The sequence below is a fragment of the Fundulus heteroclitus genome, chromosome 11 (genome assembly GCF_011125445.2).
Source record: "Fundulus heteroclitus isolate FHET01 chromosome 11, MU-UCD_Fhet_4.1, whole genome shotgun sequence".
In the NCBI taxonomy this organism is placed as follows: Eukaryota; Metazoa; Chordata; class Actinopteri; order Cyprinodontiformes; family Fundulidae; genus Fundulus; species Fundulus heteroclitus.
In genome coordinates, this window is record NC_046371.1 from 37,873,933 (window position 1) to 37,892,365 (window position 18,433).

Here is an 18,433-nt window from a genome sequence, read left to right on the forward strand (position 1 = left end):
AAGTGAGTCTTATCTTCCAGGCCAGACAGAGCATGATCATGCTTTCTTCAGGAACATATGCAGGAAATAAAAAATGCTATTTCCAGTTCTGCATTGCACAAATAAAAAACCTACATATGCAGTGAGAAAAGGTGAGAAATCCTGATACTAAGGTCATGGTCACTGTTAGAATATCTTCATTGAATTACTCAGTATGTGTGCTGTTGCTATAAAAACAGTCCTGGTAACATGATAGCGTTTAATTGAGCAAATCTGAGTTTAATTAAAGCATTAACCCGTGCGGCCTGGGGGCCATTTCCCAGCAGTCTGTGTGAGTACATGTGCAGTAATGTGAAGAATAATGCTGTTCAGAATCTATAACAAGGCTGGAGACACGCTAATGGCTACTTGGGGAGGAAGTTTGGAGCCATGGTTTCAGCTCAGAGCACACCATCAGCTGAGCTGCAGCGCTGACTGCCTCCTAGACTCCATATAACCATCAGAGATTACATGAACTATGTCTGGTTAATGAAACTTCAGAACTGTCACAACATGGAAGAGTTACAACACAAACCATCAGCGTACTCTGATGATGGATGATGGAGAGATGAGGCGCGCTTCCTGGGGCCACATGTTTACACCAGAGAAGCCCAGAGAGGAGACGGTTGTGCTGAGGACCATAATGCCATTGTCTCTGTTCCTGACCTGTGCAGAGAGCGCCGACCCGCTGGTCGCTCAGGCCACAGAGCCCTTCCAGCTGCCGGGCCCGCCCCACAAACCCATCGTCACAGACGTGTCCAAGAACAGCGTCTCTCTAACCTGGCAGCCCAACGTTCATGAGGGCGGAGCCGCAGTCACGTCCTACATCATCGAGGCCTTCAGGTGAGTGTTCATGCTGGGTTCAGGGAGCCTCCCTGTGTCTGGTCTTTGAGTGCTGAAGGGTCTGCTCCAGGTGCTGGTTAGTCACTGCAGAGGTGTTAATCAAGTCACAACCGAAGGCTTCCCTCTGAGGGAACTCCTTCAAACAAGTAGGTAAGAATGCAGAAATCAAGCAATGTCATTGTTTAAGCTTAGTCCAGCTGACTTATTACCTGGTGACTGATTTAAAGAAAGCATGGAGAAAAAATCTTGATCTTCATCCACATAGCCACGACTGAACGTACCGAAAGGATCCCTGTTACAGACGTTGTTCATCTTATCCTGTCTTATACTCCTCAAAGGGTTAATTAACCTTGTTTTTTAAAGTGCTGAGTACTCAGAATCACCTGAGATGTTCTCCAGTGCTGATCAGTCATGGCTGAGCTGGATGGGGCCACCACACAGGGAGAGGCCTCTAGACAAGAATAAATCCTTACGACTCCATGCAGACGGATCTCTGGCTGAGATGGATCAGATGCAGATGCTCTGTGGCCCGTGGCAGAGAACACTACTAGTCTTTAGAAAGCAGACTGATGGATCTGGTGGACTTTTTGCTACAGGATTTAATTCTCCCAGTGGTGGACACTGAGAGGAGAGCAAGGCTTGGTGTGGCTCAGCATCAACATTATATTCTTTGCTCTTTTCCTGGTGCTGAGTCATTTTCCGTCTTGGTTTACCGTAGTTGTTAAACTTCATCTTTATGCCCAGGTGGAATACATTCCCAGAGTGAAGGAGAAAGGAAGGAAGGATGGAGGGTAATCCATTAGGAGGGGAGCCATATAGTCCAGAACAAGCTCTCATTTCCTGTTGACAGCTTTGCCGCGCTACAAGCACCGCTCCATTACTCAGCCAGACAGCAAACTGTATCAGTTGTAGCAGGTCCTCTGAGAGCTCACACCTGTCTGAATGGAGACAAATGTGGGTCACATCTATTGTTTACCTGAGAAGAAGAGATCCAGAAACACCCCCAGCTGCCCTGAAACGTTCCTGTGAGTTGATTAGATGTAAAAACTCCAGAACACAACATGAACGACTGTTTCTCCACCATACAGCTACAAGCATCAATGTATTTAATGGTGCAGTGGAGGGGCTTCTAAATCCTCCAAATAAAACTGAATAGAATCTGTATTCAGCCTGCTTTAGTCCTCTGAGGTTCTTTCTAGAGAACATAAGTTAATCAGCATCACAGAGACCAAGGAACCCAGAAACAGGTCAGCCAGAACGTTCTGGGTCAGCTTCTACAACATCCCACAGTTCTGACCAATGAGAAGATGAATGGAGCTTAATACAAGGAGGATCATGGAAGAAAGCCTGTTAGAGGCTGATAAACCCTGGAGCTCCAGTGGAATGGGCTAGATCAACGCATGTTCACCTGTGAGAATGGTCCAGTCAAAGTCCAACAGAGAAGGTGTGGCAAGCCCTGAGAACTAATGTTGGCAGACTGTCTCCTGAGCTTGACCCGTTTAACAAAGAATAGGCAGTAATCTCAGTTTGTAGACGTCCTGGTAGAGAGGAACCCACAGAGCCATGCTAACAGGTGATCCTACAAAGTGCTGACTCAGGTGGGCTCAATACATGCATGTTTAAAAATGTCATTCTGCTTCATAATTAAGCACCTTTTTTACTCTTCTGTCTGGGTTTTTACGGCACTGGTGGCTTGTTTTTCATATAGTAGACTGACAGGAAAGGGGGCTTGAGAGAGGGGGGGGGGGGGGGGGGGGCATGTGGCAAAGTAACCCAGGTCAGCCACATGGAGGAATAAGGCCTCTGTATATGAATAAGGCATCTGTATATGGGTCATTATCACATCCCCTGCACCATCATAGCACACCCATGAAGCACTATTTTGTTTTAGTCTGTTACATAAAATACTTTGTGCTTTTTAACTTTAGTATCTGCCAAAGAAAAGGAAATTCACAGTTTAAAAAGTAAAACTGTTTTTACAGGTCTCTTGTAAATGGGAACTTGTGTCTCGCTGAGACTACATGTATAAATAAAGGTTTAATAATAATGTAGATTAAGTTTGATATATTTCATTAGGCACTAGTGGGTGGTCCGTGATAAATCATGGGGGGGGGGTTTGGCTCCTGGAAACTGGAGCGATGCTGATTGCAGAAACAAGCATATGAGGTTGGGCTTTCATCCCCACACAGCCAATCAGCAGGCAGCACATGGCAGACGGTGGCAGACATGGTGAAGATGGAAACACACACAATCACAGGCCTTCTTCCCAACACTGTGTACCTGTTCATCGTCCGAGCGGTCAACGCGTACGGCCTGAGCGACCCCAGCCCCATCTCTGAGCCGGTCAGGACTCAGGACGTCAGTCCCACGGGTCAGGGGGTGGACCACCGGCAGGTACAGAGGGAGCTGGGAGAGGTGGCTGTCCAGCTTCAAGACCCCGTCATGCTCACAACAACGTCTATTCGAGTGTCCTGGACAGTAAGTGACTCACACCTGTCATTCTCCAATGAGGAGGCTTCTGTTTCCTCCTTTATTCTCTGCGCTGACCCAGCTGGGCTCTGTGTCTAGGTGGACCGGCAGTCTCCGTACGTCCAGGGCTACCGGCTGTTTTACCGGCCCAGCGGGGGAACCTGGCTGCTCCAGGACATCAACTCGCCCTCCGAGCGCAGCACCGTCCTCACCGGCCTGCTGAAAGGAACCGAGTACGAGATTAAGATCCGTCCGTACTTCGACGAGTTCCAGGGCAAAGACAGTCGAACTCTGCTGATCCGGACCCGAGAAGAAGGTAATGTGTTGCTGTCACTGATCACAGCAGTGAGCTCTGAGGCTGCAGGGCTTTATACGGCTCTTCTCATTAGTCCGTGGTGCACCACGTTATCTCAGGCTGCAGTTTGACTTTGTTTATATTGATCTGTGTTTTTATTCCATTTTCCTCTCATTCACTGGGTCTTTACTGGTCAGTGCAAAATTCAGCAGACGTTGCATTGACCTGTCTCAGTCCTAAGTCTGCAAAAAACAACTTTTCTAACCTTGCGCCTCTCTTCTCTTGAGCTAAATGTATTTTTAGTAGTCCGTACATGTTGCTAAAGTGAGGCCTCCTCCTGCAGTCCCCAGTGCCCCGCCCAGAGGAGTTACAGTGGCCACAGTGAAGCTGAGCAACAGCTCCAGCATCAGCGTCACCTGGGAGCCTCCACCCAACGACATGCGGAACGGCCTCATCCAGGAGTACCGGGTAAACACTCTCCACCTGCACCAGCCGCTCACAACAGGTCTGAACGGTCCAGATAGAAACCCAGCCACCCTGTGCTAGGCATCTGTTAACTCAGTCTACTCAGTCTCTGACTTTATAAAGTGCTTTGAGATGACATGAGCTGCGAATTGGCTCTATATAAATAAAACTGAACTGAATTCTTTCAGTGTAACTGCAGATTAAACCTTGCCAAAGGAAACTCTCCATCCTGAAGAAACATCTTAGATGCTGAAGCAGACGCCTTAAAATGAGCCAACATCAGTTTCCATCAGTTTCATTATCCAGAGAAACGTGTGCATTTGAACAGGTCTGGTGCGTGGGCAGCGGCGGCGATAACCAGACGCGCTACTACATCAACCGGACGGTGGACGGCACCACGCTGAGCACCACGCTGAAAGGCCTCGTCCCCGGCGTGCTGTACCAGGTGGAGGTGGCGGCGGTGACCAGCGCCGGCGTCGGCACTCACAGTCAGCCGCTGCCTGTTCTCATCAGTGAGTTTCCTCCAGCAGAAACGTTTGGTTATTATTAAAACAGAACATTTCTACTTTTTCTTTTTAATTTCCAAGCCGCCCTGACATGCTGCATACATTCAGTTCTGGACGGATCAAGTCCTGGTTGATGGTGACCTACTCTAGTCCTAGCAGAGCCTGTAGTGGATCTGAGCTTTTCAGTTTCTAATTCTCCACTTGCTGTTTAAGAATGGTCCTCAGGCTTTCCTGCTAACTCTGGGACATTTCCAGGCCTCAGGTCCAAAGTGTCAGAGTTCTATGCCTGTAATAAAATGACGGTAGCTTTGGACCCGTTGGGCCACTGAAACAAATTCATATCTATGGAGATGATACAGTTTGATAATCATGTGATTATTAATATGTAGATAAGTTTATGTTATCTACATATTAATGTAGAGAAGAGGTTTATGTGCTCCTTTCCTCCACTGTGTAGGAGGCGGATCAGCCAATCAGCTCTCTCCGTTTCCATCATCTTCCTGCTTACGCCTCCCTTAGGCTCGCTAAAAGTCCTCCTCTCTACCGATGAGATGTTTCACTTGAGGAACTCTCTTAAGACCTAAGATGCTTTGTGAATAACTTTAGATTAACGCTGAGGTGAAATTCTAAGAACAATCTTTAAATTCTGCAAATATTAAGATGACGTCACTAAGAGCTACTTTTAGTCTAAGGATTCTTTGTGAAACTGGACACAGGTCTTTTAGTCACTTTGAGGCCTTCCTGCCTTGTACCACAGTTCTCTCTCCTACTGAAACATGCACATCATCACCATGCTCTCTCTTTGAGGACAATTTTAAGCTCATTTTTTAAGGGAGAAGCCAATTCCCCATGGGTACTGTATGAAACGTAATATTAGCTGAAATATTATTATAGCAGAGGGATTCCTTACATGCTACAAAATCAGGAGATCTTAGCCCATCTTTTACCTTTCTCCATCATTGTGTAGAGAAGATGAACACAGCCGTTTAATAAATGCTTTTTGGTTTGAACTAAATTCATTCAGCTCCTCCTAAACTATGCATTGGTTGTATTCATACAGAAAAGCTTGCTCTGTCGTTTAAGGTGGGACAAGGAGAAGAGTAAAGGACAACCACAATCTGCCTGCTTGTTTTACAACGTGCTATTTAAAGCTGCAGTTCATCTATTATGGCATTCAGCCATTTCCACGTGTGTCTCTGTCTCCACAGAGCTGCCAGTGGAACAGCCAACGGCGTCAGGAGGCGGAGGCCCCAGTGACAGCAGCGAGGACGGCAGCGTCAGCCTGGCAGAGCAGATCACTGACGTGGTCAAGCAGCCGGCCTTCATCGCGGGTATCGGCGGCGCCTGCTGGGTCATCCTCATGGGCTTCAGCCTGTGGATCTACTGCCGCCGCAAGAAGAGGAAGGAGCTGAGCCACTACACGGCTTCCTTCGCCTACACACCAGCAGGTCAGGCAGGACGAGTGACGTGTGGGAGTCTGGATTGTCTGTTCTGCTCTCCCTGTCTGCTGTCTGGGCGCATGCTTTATGAAACAAGCCACGGGGATTACCTGTGGAAGAGGAACTCACATTGTTGCCAGAGGCACTGGAACCTTCATTAGAGTTTGGGAGTCAGTGATATTTATCAGAGTTAAAAAAAAGGTAACTGTGATTGTCTGGGTGAATTTTAGAGACAGTGTGAGCTTGAGCGTGTTCTGTCTAGTTGCTGTGCAGTCTGAGGTTTATGCTTCACCAAAAGAACATAGGAAAATGGACTAATGTTCTTATTTCTGGATTCTATTGTTGACTTCTAACGGCAATTATCTGCATCTGCAATTGATTTTACTTCAGTATTAGACTAATGCGGAAGTAATATAAATCCAGAATCATGAGAATCAGAAATACTTTAATGATCCCAGGTGTATAATAGTTTTCTCCGTCCGTCCGTCCGTCCATGGATCCTGGTTAGTCAATGTGGGATAGTGGAATAATAGAAGAATTATTGATATTGGCTCAAAAGCAAACCGGGTATAGAAGATAAGTGACATAAATCAGTGAGTTTATCCCTCCTCTAAACTGTTTTTCTCTCTGTCTTCTAGTTGGTTTCCCTCATGCTGAGGGATCAGGACTCACTGGAAGGTGAATCTTTCTCTTTAAATGATCTCGTTTATTGAATGACCCTCATTTAACTAACCTAACCCTAGCCAGCTGTATGTCGCTCCGCCTAGCTCCACTCACATACATCTGGGACATCTCCCATAGAGAGTGATTTCTCCGACCAGTTTTATTGTCCAGCCAATCAGGATGCAGGGCTGGAGTTTCATAGATGTGACGTAGTGGAGACGCGACCATGAGACTGATTCAGACAATGGCGGCTCGCATTGAGGAAGCAAGCGTTAACATTGATGCTGCTATTTCTTCTGTGTTGTCCAATCTACCTAATATTGTTTCATTAAAGAACATCAGAGAACGCCTCTGAAGGCTTTTGTTGGTGGAAACCATGTTTTCACCCTTCCCCCGACCGGATTTGGCAAGTTTTGTTTTCTGGGGCACGTCAGCGGCAGACATCTATCTTGTCGGTTAGCAGTTAGCGCTAACCATGTTAGGAGGCCTTTAGTCCTCGACGCGGTCGGCCCGGGATCGACTCCGACCCGCGGCGCTTTGCCGCCTGTCTGCCCCCCTCTTCCTGTCAGCTCACTGTCAATAAAACGCCACTAGAGCCGCAAACACATTAAAAAAAAAAAAAAGTTGTTGTTTTTCCTGCGTCACTCTCACAGCGTCACGGGTTAGCTTCGGTGTGAGTGGTTGAAATAGCACGTCGATAAAGATGACAGACAAGTGGCTTATCCAATCATATGCAAGGATTTTTGATAAGGCCCAGCCTTCTGAAACGCCGTTCCTATGGATCTGTCCCAGATGGATGTGAGTGGAGCTAGGCGGAGCGAAAGTCATCTGGCTAGAGTCAGGTTATCATTTAACAGCTTTGGTTTAAACTTTCTTTCTGACCGCGTTGCTCTCTGTCAGTCTGTCTCCTCCTGAACCGTTCCTTTTTGTTGCAGCATGCATTTAGTTAAAGCTACAGTGTCTCTGCAGGCCTGGTGTGCTGGGGGGCAACATGGGCAACTACCCATGGCTGGCCGACTCTTGGCCCACCACCAACCTGGTCCACAGCGGCAAGGAGGCCGTCAGCTGCTGCACCACCAATCATAACACAGCAGAGAGATATTATAACGGTAGGAAACATGCAAACATGTCCAAGTGTTTAAAAGAAAGCTACAGAGCAGCACTGAGTCCAACCCTAACCCTCATGCAGAAGCTGGCATCTCAAACTACCTGAATCAGACAGAGAAGTACAGCATGGGAGGCTCCACAGAAGGTCCCATCTACAGCACTATCGATGCCACCAGTGAGGACCTGCACAGCTTCACCTACGGCCAGACGGTCTCCACAACCCCATACGCCACCACCTCCATCACGCCCTTTCCCAGTCAGCCACAGGGAGCGGCTTTCAGCGGCGAGCAGCAGGACGAAGCACACTGGATCACCCAGCCAGGCCCGTCAGGAGCGCAGTATGCCCAGCCGGACCGCTGCAGCGGTGAGCTGAGAGTCTGCAGGGATCAGAGACTGGGGGTGGAGGAAATCATGTCACCAAGGTCTACGACTGCGTTTGGATTTAGGTTTTACAGCAGAGCATAAACACAATTAGCATAATAGTCATTGTACACCTTGAACATTTGCCATTTTGTCTTTTACTGGGATTTTAAATGATGGAGTGACACAAAGCTGTGCATCGTGTTGAAGAAGAAGGAAGAACACCTGAACCTCAGTCAGCTGGGATGGAGAGCGTCTGTGAGCTTTAAGCTTCAAATCTAGCTACAAATTCCCAGTTGGATGTTGGTCTGGGCTTTGACTAGACCATTCTGACACTTTTGTGGTTAGGGTTAACAATCAGAATCAGACATACTTTAACAGGACAGGTTTTAACAGGATCTTTTTCCTGGACATCCCTCAGTTCATCCTCACCTGAACTCTGATCAGCTTCACTGCTGAAGAACAGCTTCCCCACAGCATGATGCTGCCGCCGTATGAATGTGCAGAATCTTAGTTTCCTGAAACACGCAGCCTTTTGCATACATGCCTAAAGGTTACATTTTAACGTTGGCCATGTTTGCTGTGGCCCTCCATGGCTTGTGACACACTGCAAACTGGTCTCTGTCTGGCTTTCTTTCAGCAGAGCCTTTATGTTTTTCTTAAAGCCCAGATTTATGGTATGGACAATATATGGTTGTTCTGCCAACTGACTGTCTACCCGAGCTGTGGTTCTCTGCAGCTCCTCCATGGGGCTCTCTAGCTGCTGCTCTGGACAGTCCTCTGCTTGCCTGCCCTGTCAGTGTAACTCAAGGCCAAGGCAGATTTGCAGCTATGCCATCATAATGTTCAATGGCTGGGATAGTTAATAATCTATCTGGCATTAAACGTCTCCACAACTGACCTGTTTTATATTATTGACTTCTAATTCCTCCAATTATCTGCATCTGCAATTGATTTTATTTTGGTATTAGACTAATGTGGAAGTAATATAAATCCAGAATCATCAGAATCAGAAATACTTTAATGATCCCAGAGGGAAATTACTGTTTCAGTACAACCGCCATCACAGACATCACAGACATTTCAGGGGGAGACGATTTAGAGACACTGGTGCCTAACAGAACATGATGCACTTTTCCAGTTTCTATTTGTAAAAGACATAATTAAAAATACATATACTTCATTTTCTAGTCCCACAGAGGAGAAATGTGTCTCTGCGTTAAACTCATCCCTTAGGGAACATTGTGCTGCCACACTGAGTGGCTCTCAGGGAGTAATCTGTGGTCAGGGGTCTTTTTCAGGGACCCAGAGTGATGGACTGAGATTCAAACCAGCAACCTTTGAGGCCTCTCCAAGACACAAATGCCCAGTTCTCTAATCACTTGGCCACCACGCCTACACTGCACAAGTATCCACTACTTTGTGTTGGTCAATGAATAAATCCCTCCCTGGTGGGAGAGAGCAGGACTGGAGGAAGCGTCCCAGCCATGCAGAGCTGCAGAGCTCAGTGACAGACTGCTGCATCCTAGATCAGATAGAATAAAACAAAATACCTCCATCGTCCCACAATGGGACCATTCTGGCAGGACAGTGACAAAACCACAGCGACAGAGTTCTACTAGATCAGTAAGTTAGTTTGAAGTGAAGTTCTACAGCTAAAGAGAATGAAGTCTTTCTCTTCTGCTGTGCAGCGTATCTTGACATGTAGCATTTTTTCATACTAATTAATCCTGTAAGTCTGGTGTCTTCTGTCTGCTTGTTTTTGCCACTGTCACACCCACATTACCCCACTCTTTGAATAATAAAGGTATTGCTATTCTATTTTATTCTACTATATTCCATAACGTTTGTGGTTGTAACCTGACATTGTGTGAAAGGGTTTAGGGCTAAGAAATATTTAGCAAAGCTCTGCATGTCTCTGTTCTCCTCTTTTTAACTGAAATAAATTGCCCTGATATTTCTATCCTGGCACCAGGTTGCTGCAGGAATCATGATGGATTGACTCATTTTAACAGAGCTTCGTTTAGTAAAGCGTTTATTTTCTGTGTTGATTTGAAGGGAAGCCCAAGCAGAAGGCGATGGGGAAGGCTGTGAAGACCCCGTCTCTGACCTGGCTCGAGGCCTTGCCCCTACCTCCACCAATAGGAGAGCTGGACCAGAGCGAGCCAGACCGCCAGCTCCCGCAGCATGACGACATGGACATAGGGTGAGGCAGACGTCTCACCTCTGCTTTTCTTCCACAAACAGCTTTATAAATACCCATTAGCAAGCCGCATCATCACTTAGATTCAGCCTCATCGCTGCCAGGCACATAAAGTATTGAACCCAACATTGTTTTTTGCCTCTGGCCTTAAGAACTCGATTATGTCAGCCCGGCCAATTGCTCAAGTCATTTAGCTGTTTTGCTCCTCAGCGCCGGCTCTCTCTAACCTCAGAGTGAAGCATCATTCTTATCGCTCACAGAGCAGCAGTGCCACCCTAGTGAAGCTTAGCCCCCCGCTGTTTGCCAATGGCTAACTCCAGTCAAACCTGAGAGAACATCATTAATCCTTAAGTAGCCTCGTGGCTACTTGCTGAATTTGAAGGAACCAAAGAGCAAACAAGCTGCTATGTAACAATATATTTTAACAAGACATGAAGAAAAGGTCCGGCCAAAGCTGCAACATGCTGGACTATCAGGCTGGAACATGTCTTTTTCTCTGCAGCTCTGATGAGGAATGGTGTCCGCCCCTTCCGGAGAGGACTTACCTGATGGAAGGCTGTGAAGACGGGCCTTGCAGCCCTCAAAGGAACATCATATTGTCGCCTGCCACCTCCTATAGCCATCAGTCAACGGCAACCCTCACCCCTTCACCCCATGAGGACGCCAGAGGCCCCAGTGACCAGCAGCTGTCACGGTATGTGAGCAGGCTTTGTTTCAGAGCAAAGCAATAACGTCTTTTTAAATGTCAGCCAACGGTGTCAATGCACAGATTTCATATCACATTAAAGCTTTGTGGGAGGGAGGTTATTTCATGATTATTCTTCATAGTTTACCAGGCTGCTTTCCACTCCTATAACAGGGCTGGGAGGGTCAGGCTACACTGGGAAGTATAGTGTTAATTAAATAAACTACGGCAGGCTGACACATGATTATAAAACACTGATGTGTTTAGATGCTGCCCACTGACCTCCAAGCTCCTAAACACTCTATATTTAGAGATTTTTCTCTTTTTACTGCACATCATAATCTTAAATATTGGTAACTATTGATTACTTGAATGTTAAAACTCAGAACTACAGGAGAAAAACCAAAAATTATGCCATTCAGCCATTTCCATGTGTGTCATGGAAATGGCTGAATGGCTAGACGTTGTTGTTACCAAAAACGTCTAGCTCCGTTCATACCGGGGGATTTAAAGCTGTGTTTACTAGTCCGTTCAGGAAAAAAGTAACTTAACAGTGACAGCACTGATGGAGAGATAGATTTATTGTCCCTCAGTAACATTGAATCATATCATCAGCAAAAGAACCATGTGCCTTTAAAAAATGTCACCACAGTGTTGAAAATGATCTCAAATGTGGACTATTTTTCTTGGTACTGGTATCGATTAGGAATCATAGCATCATGACAACCCGACTGTAACATTCATTTTTACATTTCATGACTGGATGTGAGATTATTAATATTAAATAGGACAGAACTGGCAGTATATGATCATTGGAGGAGAAGTCAGACAATAAATATTCTACTAAATCTAAACTTCTGTACTTGTTTAATTCCCAAACTGCTCAGCCTCTAAATCCACTAGTTAGCAGTGACATGTTGCCCTTCCTTCCCGTAGCAGAAGGCTACCCTGCGGTCCTGTGCCAGTTCCTCAGGCGCCCAGCCCAACACTGGTCCAGTCCAGCCCCAGCCTCTGTGGCCAACAGCAGGCCGGCTCTACAGAGGTCGGCTCGCTGCCGTTCCAAAGTCCTGCCCACTGCTGCCTCCACAGCCAGGGCTCAGCAGGGAATGACAGCAGCGCCTCCACGCCTGGTAGAGACCTCTCTGTTCACGCATTACACGCCTAAGTCTGCAGTCAGGCTCCTATCAGCAGACATTCACCTGCTCACAGTCGGGTTGGACATAAAATGTTTGTTTTCTGTCACAGTGCACAGCCGCTCCTCTCCAGCAGAGAGCTGCACTCCTCCCAGCCAAAAGGCCAGAGTGAAGAAAAAGGTGTCCAAGACCTCAGCGTACAGGAGAGACATTCAAGGAGGTGAAAAACTCTCAGACACCTGAACTCCTTTATTCTCATCGTCTGGCATCCAGGAAGTAGTTGTAGAAGAAATGCTCTGTTACTGGAACCAGAGCGTCGCTGTGTGTGAGCAGGAGGGCTCAGTAGGATGGGGGGGGGTGGGGGGTCTGCATGGGACATGTGCTCCCTGGTGTTTCAAATAAACGCCGTTCTGAACACTAAGCACGTGTGGTTCCATGGGATTTACACAATCCACACTCTTGTTTTGACAAGCAGGATATTTTCCTCATTTAATGGACTCATTTTCTAAATGAGAACAGAGCTGTAAGCGCTCTGTCATGTTCTCTCTCTCTCTCTCTCTCTCTCTAAATGGGAGCCAATTAACTAAGCTGTAACTAAGTGTTCTTTTGAAAGCAAATACAGCTGTTATATAACAGACACTATAGTTAGCCTGACAGCAGATTCTTTATTCTAGTTTGAAGGTTCCTTATTTTCCTCCTCGTCTTCTTGTTTAGACCTCCCCCCCCCTCCGGAGCCCCCCCCAGAGGAGAATAGGCTGCAGGGTTCCCAGGGGTGTGCAGAGAGCAACAGCACCCTGTCTTCCCTGGAGAGGAGCGACTACAGCAGCAACAGCCACCAGCGGAAAGGTTCAGGACAGAAACATGCTGACAGTAAGACGCCATGTTGGTAACTCATCATGTCATTTAAGGTTAAACAGAGCCACTTACCAACAGGACAGGTCACCAGGAGTCCCACAGCCCGTTTTCAGCTAAATACCCACTGATTGGGTCGATCCAACAGAAAGCTCTACCATGTTCTGCTACCGTACTGCAGTGTTGCTCCTCCAGTGGAACTGACTTCAACATGTCATCCTTTATAAATGCCTCTGCAGCCGTCACATGGCCAGAAAACATTGGAGAGCTGTTCTATAATCTATAATCTATAATCCAAAAACTGCTGTGGCCGTGTTAATAGATCAGGTTTAGGCTTCATTTTAACCAGTTCCAGTTTACTGGTTATCTGAAATATGCAGGTACTCAGGTTAGATTGAGCTATCTGGTAAAACAGCTTATAAGATAACCTGGTTAAGCGTGTTTATGGTCTTAGGCCTAAAAAGTGCTTCTCAAACAGCTGAAACGCCCCACAGGAAGTTCTGGTTTACTCTGTGCTGCTGCTTTATAAGCAGGCTTCCCAAGAGGCCTCGGTTCTGTGTCTGACTCTTTGTTCTGCCTCATCAGATGAAGAGGCGGTGGCATACGGCAGTAAGAGCGGCTACCTGTCCAGGAGTCAGATGTCCAGTAACTGCTCGACCACAGGGAGCTCCTCCTCCAGGGGCTCCACCGGCTCCCGGGGGCCAAGCTCAGCCAGGAAACACAACGAGGTAGAAACCAGGTGGATCTTTGTGTGACAGCACATGTGGTAAAAAATAAAACTGTTAACACAGCTAGAAACAATCTATTCCTGCCATTAAAAGATTGATATAGTTCAGTGTTACACACATACCCACACAGACCAGGCTGCTCTCTGGCTCACAGATCTACCATTACCTTCCACTCTCTAAGCTTTACTGTAAGAAACGATTAAGGCTACCCGCCCACCACTCCTTTGGAGTGCTCTTCAGAGGGCACACTGCACTGTGGGAGTGCTCCTTTAAATGCACCCCCTGCAGGCTCCCTGGTGACGAGCCGCTGTCTTTTATGGCAGAGCAAGCTGTGCCAGTGGAATGAAAAGCTCTGCAGGGACTCAGCTGCACAGACAACACTTACAATGTTTGACATGGCAGTAGGTAGACAGGAAAAGCTGGCTGACAAAAGCTTAATCCACAATATTACAAGGCTCAATCATCTCTGAAATTCAGTTGATATCCAGTGTCTTGTATCAGTCAAGTACAGGAACAAGGGCACTGCAAAGACGGAACTAAAAATAAGTAAAAGCTTCTTAAAATGCGTCTATTTGTCCTTGATTTGAGCAGGTACATAAGATTATCTGCCAACAGAATGAGTATTTGTACCCAAAAAATAAGATAATTAGATATAATGCACTTGAAATAAGATGATCCAGAGAAGACGGCTCACCCTCTACTACCATCTAATGTAAAACAGATTACTAGATCAATGTGAGCTTCTGTGCTTTTTTGTCTCTCTTGTTGTGTCTCTGTTCTGTCTTCTGTAACCCCAGTCGGTCGAGGCAGATGACTGTTCATACTGAGCCCGGTTCTGGTTCTGCTGGAGGTTTTTCCTTCCCGTTAATGGGGAGTTTTTCTTCCCACTGTCGCTTCATGCTTGCTCAGTATGAGGGATTGCTGCAAAGCCATGTACAATGCAGACGACTCTCCCTGTGGCTCTATGCTTCTCCAGGAGTGACTGCTGCTTGGAGAGACTTTGAAGCAATCAACTGGTTTCCTTATATAGGAAATTTTTGACCAATCTGTATAATATGATTGAATTTGACTTGTAAAGTGCCTTGAGATGACATGTTTCATGAATTGGTGCTATATAAATAAAATTGAATTGAATTGAATGAAGGAGATGGGCTTTTCCTATTTTAAGTGCATAAATCTTGTTCCATTGGCAGATCATCTTATTTACCAGCTCAAATCAAGGACAAATACACTCATTTCAGTTGTGGTTGCCATAAATATGGAGACTGAGAGTCTGCACAGGTATCTGCTGCTTTATGTAGCAGTTCCCAGGCCATCCTCTATGGTTGTACTTTTACTTTTTAAAGCTATAACACAATGGATGACAGTAGGTGATCTGTGTGAGGAGTCAGAGAAAGCCTATAGCTGCTTTTAGTTACCCTTACAGAGCAGAAGAGACCACCCCCACCCGTCCCCCCATGTACCCCCAGATGACCCTTACTGGGCTTTTTACCCCTTCCCATGAACATGAAAGCATGTCTCTCTCCTTCTATAAAATGCGGGATGTTTATGCAGGAAGCCTGGATTAGGTTCCCTCTTCCTCATGGGGTGTTCCTGCCTGCCTTCCTCTGACCTTTGACCCTTAAGGTCAGGCTAGGACCAAATAGTGGATGGTAGATCTCCCTCAACTTTATTACTGACTGGGGAAAATACCATCAGAATGTGGAATTCACACAAATTAGTGACTTCCCAGTGGATTATTAGTTCTAGACGTCAAACTTTTTGAATATTCTAGCCTTAACTGAATAGCTGGCATTAGCTAGTATGCTAACAGTAGTTTTTATGCTAACAGGACACTAAACACTAACTTTACCACCATATAATTAATCACCGCAGGTTTTTCTAGTGTTTTTCAAATAATTCAAGGGATTTTTTCTTTCTTTTTTTGAGACACTGTCAAGTTTCAAGATAGACTTTATACATACCTCTCAACTTTTAACGGTTGTTGAGAGTGAGATTGTTGACGGGGGGGGGGGGGGGGTGCTGTTGTTAGATTGAAGACGGTCCATTATAGATGACACATGATTTAGAACAACAGAGCATAGCAGCATATTTTTATAGGTCTATGTAACAAATGTACCAAATCAAAGCATATTTGCACCAAAGAAAAGGATCCTTCAGTGTTTGTTTTTTGCCACATGACAAAAGTAGCCGTGAGCTACTTAAAGTGGAAATAATAGGAAATAATAGTATAATAGGCTAATACTTCTTTCTTTGAATAAAACTAGTGTTCTCTGTTCAAAACACCTATTTTTACAGGATTATGAAACAAGTCTGAGATGTTATCTTGCCTTTAGATGGTTTAAGAAGTGATTGACAGTGGGCCACTGTGGCTTGATGGGTTGAGTAGTTATCTTGAAATTGGAAGGTTGTGGGTTCTATTCTAGCTTCCTGTTGTCACATGTTGATGTGCCTCTGGGCACTTAATCTGAAGGTGATTGAAAGTTTTAGTTGCTCCCACATTGGCATGGGCTAAACGCTTCTGTGTTATGGAGAGTGATGTAATAGACAAAAAAGTCTACTTTTGTGAGTAAATTTCAAGAACTTTTTGCTGTTAGTTTCTCTATAGAATGCCACTGGGACTATAACAGATTCATTAGTCAGGCTGTCTTGTTGGTGGGAGGGAGGCAGTGGTTTCTTATTCTGTGCTCCACAAAGCAAGAAACAAACTCAGGTGGTATCTCTTTCATTCAGTTTTAATTGAGTTCAGTTTATTTATATAGCACCAATTCACAATACATCATCTGCAGGTATCCAGACAGATTGGTTCAACAATTTTTACTCTAAGGAAACCCAGCAGACTGCATTGAGTCAATGACTTGCAGCATTCACTCTTCCTGGATGAGCATGAAGCCACAGTGGACATCGTGCCGTTGACTTTGCAGCAATCCCTCATACTGAGCATACATGTAGTGACAGTGGAGAGGAAAACTCCCTTTTAACAGGAAGAAACCTGGCTCTGAACCAGGTCAGTGTGAGCGGCCTTCTGCCACCACTGACTGGGGTTTAAGAGGACGGAGACGCAACAGAAGCACTGATCCAGGAATACTTTCTACGTCAGAGAAAAGTAAACCGCTGGCACTGCTAGCTCCTTCAGTGGCCTCATTTAGGAGAGAACACAGTTAAGCAGGTAACATGTGAGCCAGTTTTCAGGTCTAGAGGACAAAAGAGAGCCCATGCTGTCAGATGTATCAAACGCTCAGCCAATAACTATATCTAAGAGAGAAACAGTGTTACTTGTGAGAAGGTGTATAAAAATACAATTTTACTTGTATTTCTTTTTTAGGAAATGAGATAAGGAGTCCAGTGAATCTGTCAGTATACCTGTGATGCCTCCATCAGCCCTCCCCATCTTTTCACCATTGACACAACAGACTAAAGACGAGGAGACGCTCTCAGTTTTCAACAAGCTACACTTATTGCTGTGAAAGAACAATAACTGACTTTTGGTATTACTATAATTATTTATGACTTTGAGTTCATGCTTCTTCCTTATTTTGTAAATACCTGTCTGTACTGAATCTTTTGTGAGCTCTGGATACAGGAAGAGAGACGTATATTGTATTTATGATGATCCAAAAAAAAAGTCAAAGGATAAAAAAACGTTTGTTATTATGGACAGCGTCTTCTTGAATGTGCCAACATTTTGTCAATATGTAAACTTTTAGGGAACGCATTAACTACTGTTGCACTCTTGTTGTGATGGAAAAACAACAGAAAATAAGAAGCACAAAGTGTGTTTGCTGGTTGAAGAGAGAGGTTGGAAAAGCCAAAAACAACTGGGAGGGATGCCTGTGCCCTGAGCGCATCCCTGTCGGGTCCCTGCATCCTAGGTGTCCATTACGAATGTTATCCTTCTCTATGATTCCTTTGGTTTTTCTGTGCTGGCTGACTGACAGGCTTTATGAAAGTTTGATTGTACCCCCTCTTGTTTGCCCCTAACCCATCCATCCATCCCCCTTTTTACATGTGAGAGACCGATTGCTGCAGTACTGAAAATACATTTTCATATTCTCCTTCTAAAACAAAAAAGTGTCTGTGGGCTTACTTTTTGTACTCTTGTTGTTTTGTAAATGTACAATAAAAATACATTTGCTGATCAAGCTTTGTGTCAACGTTGTTCTACTTAGCAGTGATCGTCTAACTGTCTAATACTAAAACTACATATTTTTGACAGCAGTGCAGTCCGGATCACTAACCAGCACTTGTTGAGCAGCAGAGCCAGATTTAACAGTGTTATAACGAAAGACGATGTTAAACAACACCGTCCAGAGGTCTGAAACCCCAGCGGCACAGACAGACAAACCAAAACACAGCACAGGATCTAACGTGTGCTCCCATTCAAGGATTTCAATTTTTTAACTGAAATTTCAAAAAAGGTTGAGGCGCGTTTGTGGCGCAGCAGGTAGTGCGACATGTTTGGAGGCCTTTAGTCCTCAACGCGGGTTTGACTCTGACCCGCGGTCCTTTGCTGCATGTTTCTCCTCTTCTTCTGCCCCTTTCCTGTCAGTCTACTGTTAATAAAAAGCTAACCACTAGAAACTGCAAAAAAAAAAAAGAAATTTCTAAAAGGTTTATTAGTAAATGTTGCATTGTTTGTTATTCGGACTATAATAAAGCAAATAAAA

The 18,433-nt window shown here is 45.4% G+C and overlaps 1 protein-coding gene across 6 annotated transcripts in view; it reads left to right on the plus strand.

The window, feature by feature from the left end:
- The window catches only part of robo3 (roundabout, axon guidance receptor, homolog 3 (Drosophila)), a 272,135-nt gene extending 254,227 nt beyond the window's left edge, over window positions 1-17,908 (plus strand). For 3 of the 6 annotated variants that reach the window (XM_021319309.2, XM_021319310.2, XM_036143482.1), the window contains 16 exons: window positions 693-861; window positions 3,051-3,339; window positions 3,430-3,646; window positions 3,969-4,093; window positions 4,419-4,602; window positions 5,805-6,044; window positions 6,674-6,713; window positions 7,668-7,807; window positions 7,888-8,169; window positions 10,224-10,371; window positions 10,871-11,062; window positions 11,990-12,183; window positions 12,299-12,406; window positions 12,901-13,056; window positions 13,624-13,777; window positions 17,092-17,908. In XM_021319309.2, the coding sequence (XP_021174984.2) occupies window positions 693-861; window positions 3,051-3,339; window positions 3,430-3,646; window positions 3,969-4,093; window positions 4,419-4,602; window positions 5,805-6,044; window positions 6,674-6,713; window positions 7,668-7,807; window positions 7,888-8,169; window positions 10,224-10,371; window positions 10,871-11,062; window positions 11,990-12,183; window positions 12,299-12,406; window positions 12,901-13,056; window positions 13,624-13,777; window positions 17,092-17,098 (2,645 nt within the window). In that variant the 3' untranslated portion in view covers window positions 17,099-17,908. The remainder of the gene's footprint in view (window positions 1-692; window positions 862-3,050; window positions 3,340-3,429; window positions 3,647-3,968; window positions 4,094-4,418; window positions 4,603-5,804; window positions 6,045-6,673; window positions 6,714-7,667; window positions 7,808-7,887; window positions 8,170-10,223; window positions 10,372-10,870; window positions 11,063-11,989; window positions 12,184-12,298; window positions 12,407-12,900; window positions 13,057-13,623; window positions 13,778-17,091) is intronic. The other 3 variants (XM_036143480.1, XM_036143481.1, XM_036143483.1) reach the window with 3 other exon arrangements.
- The last annotated feature ends 525 nt before the right edge of the window (window positions 17,909-18,433 follow it).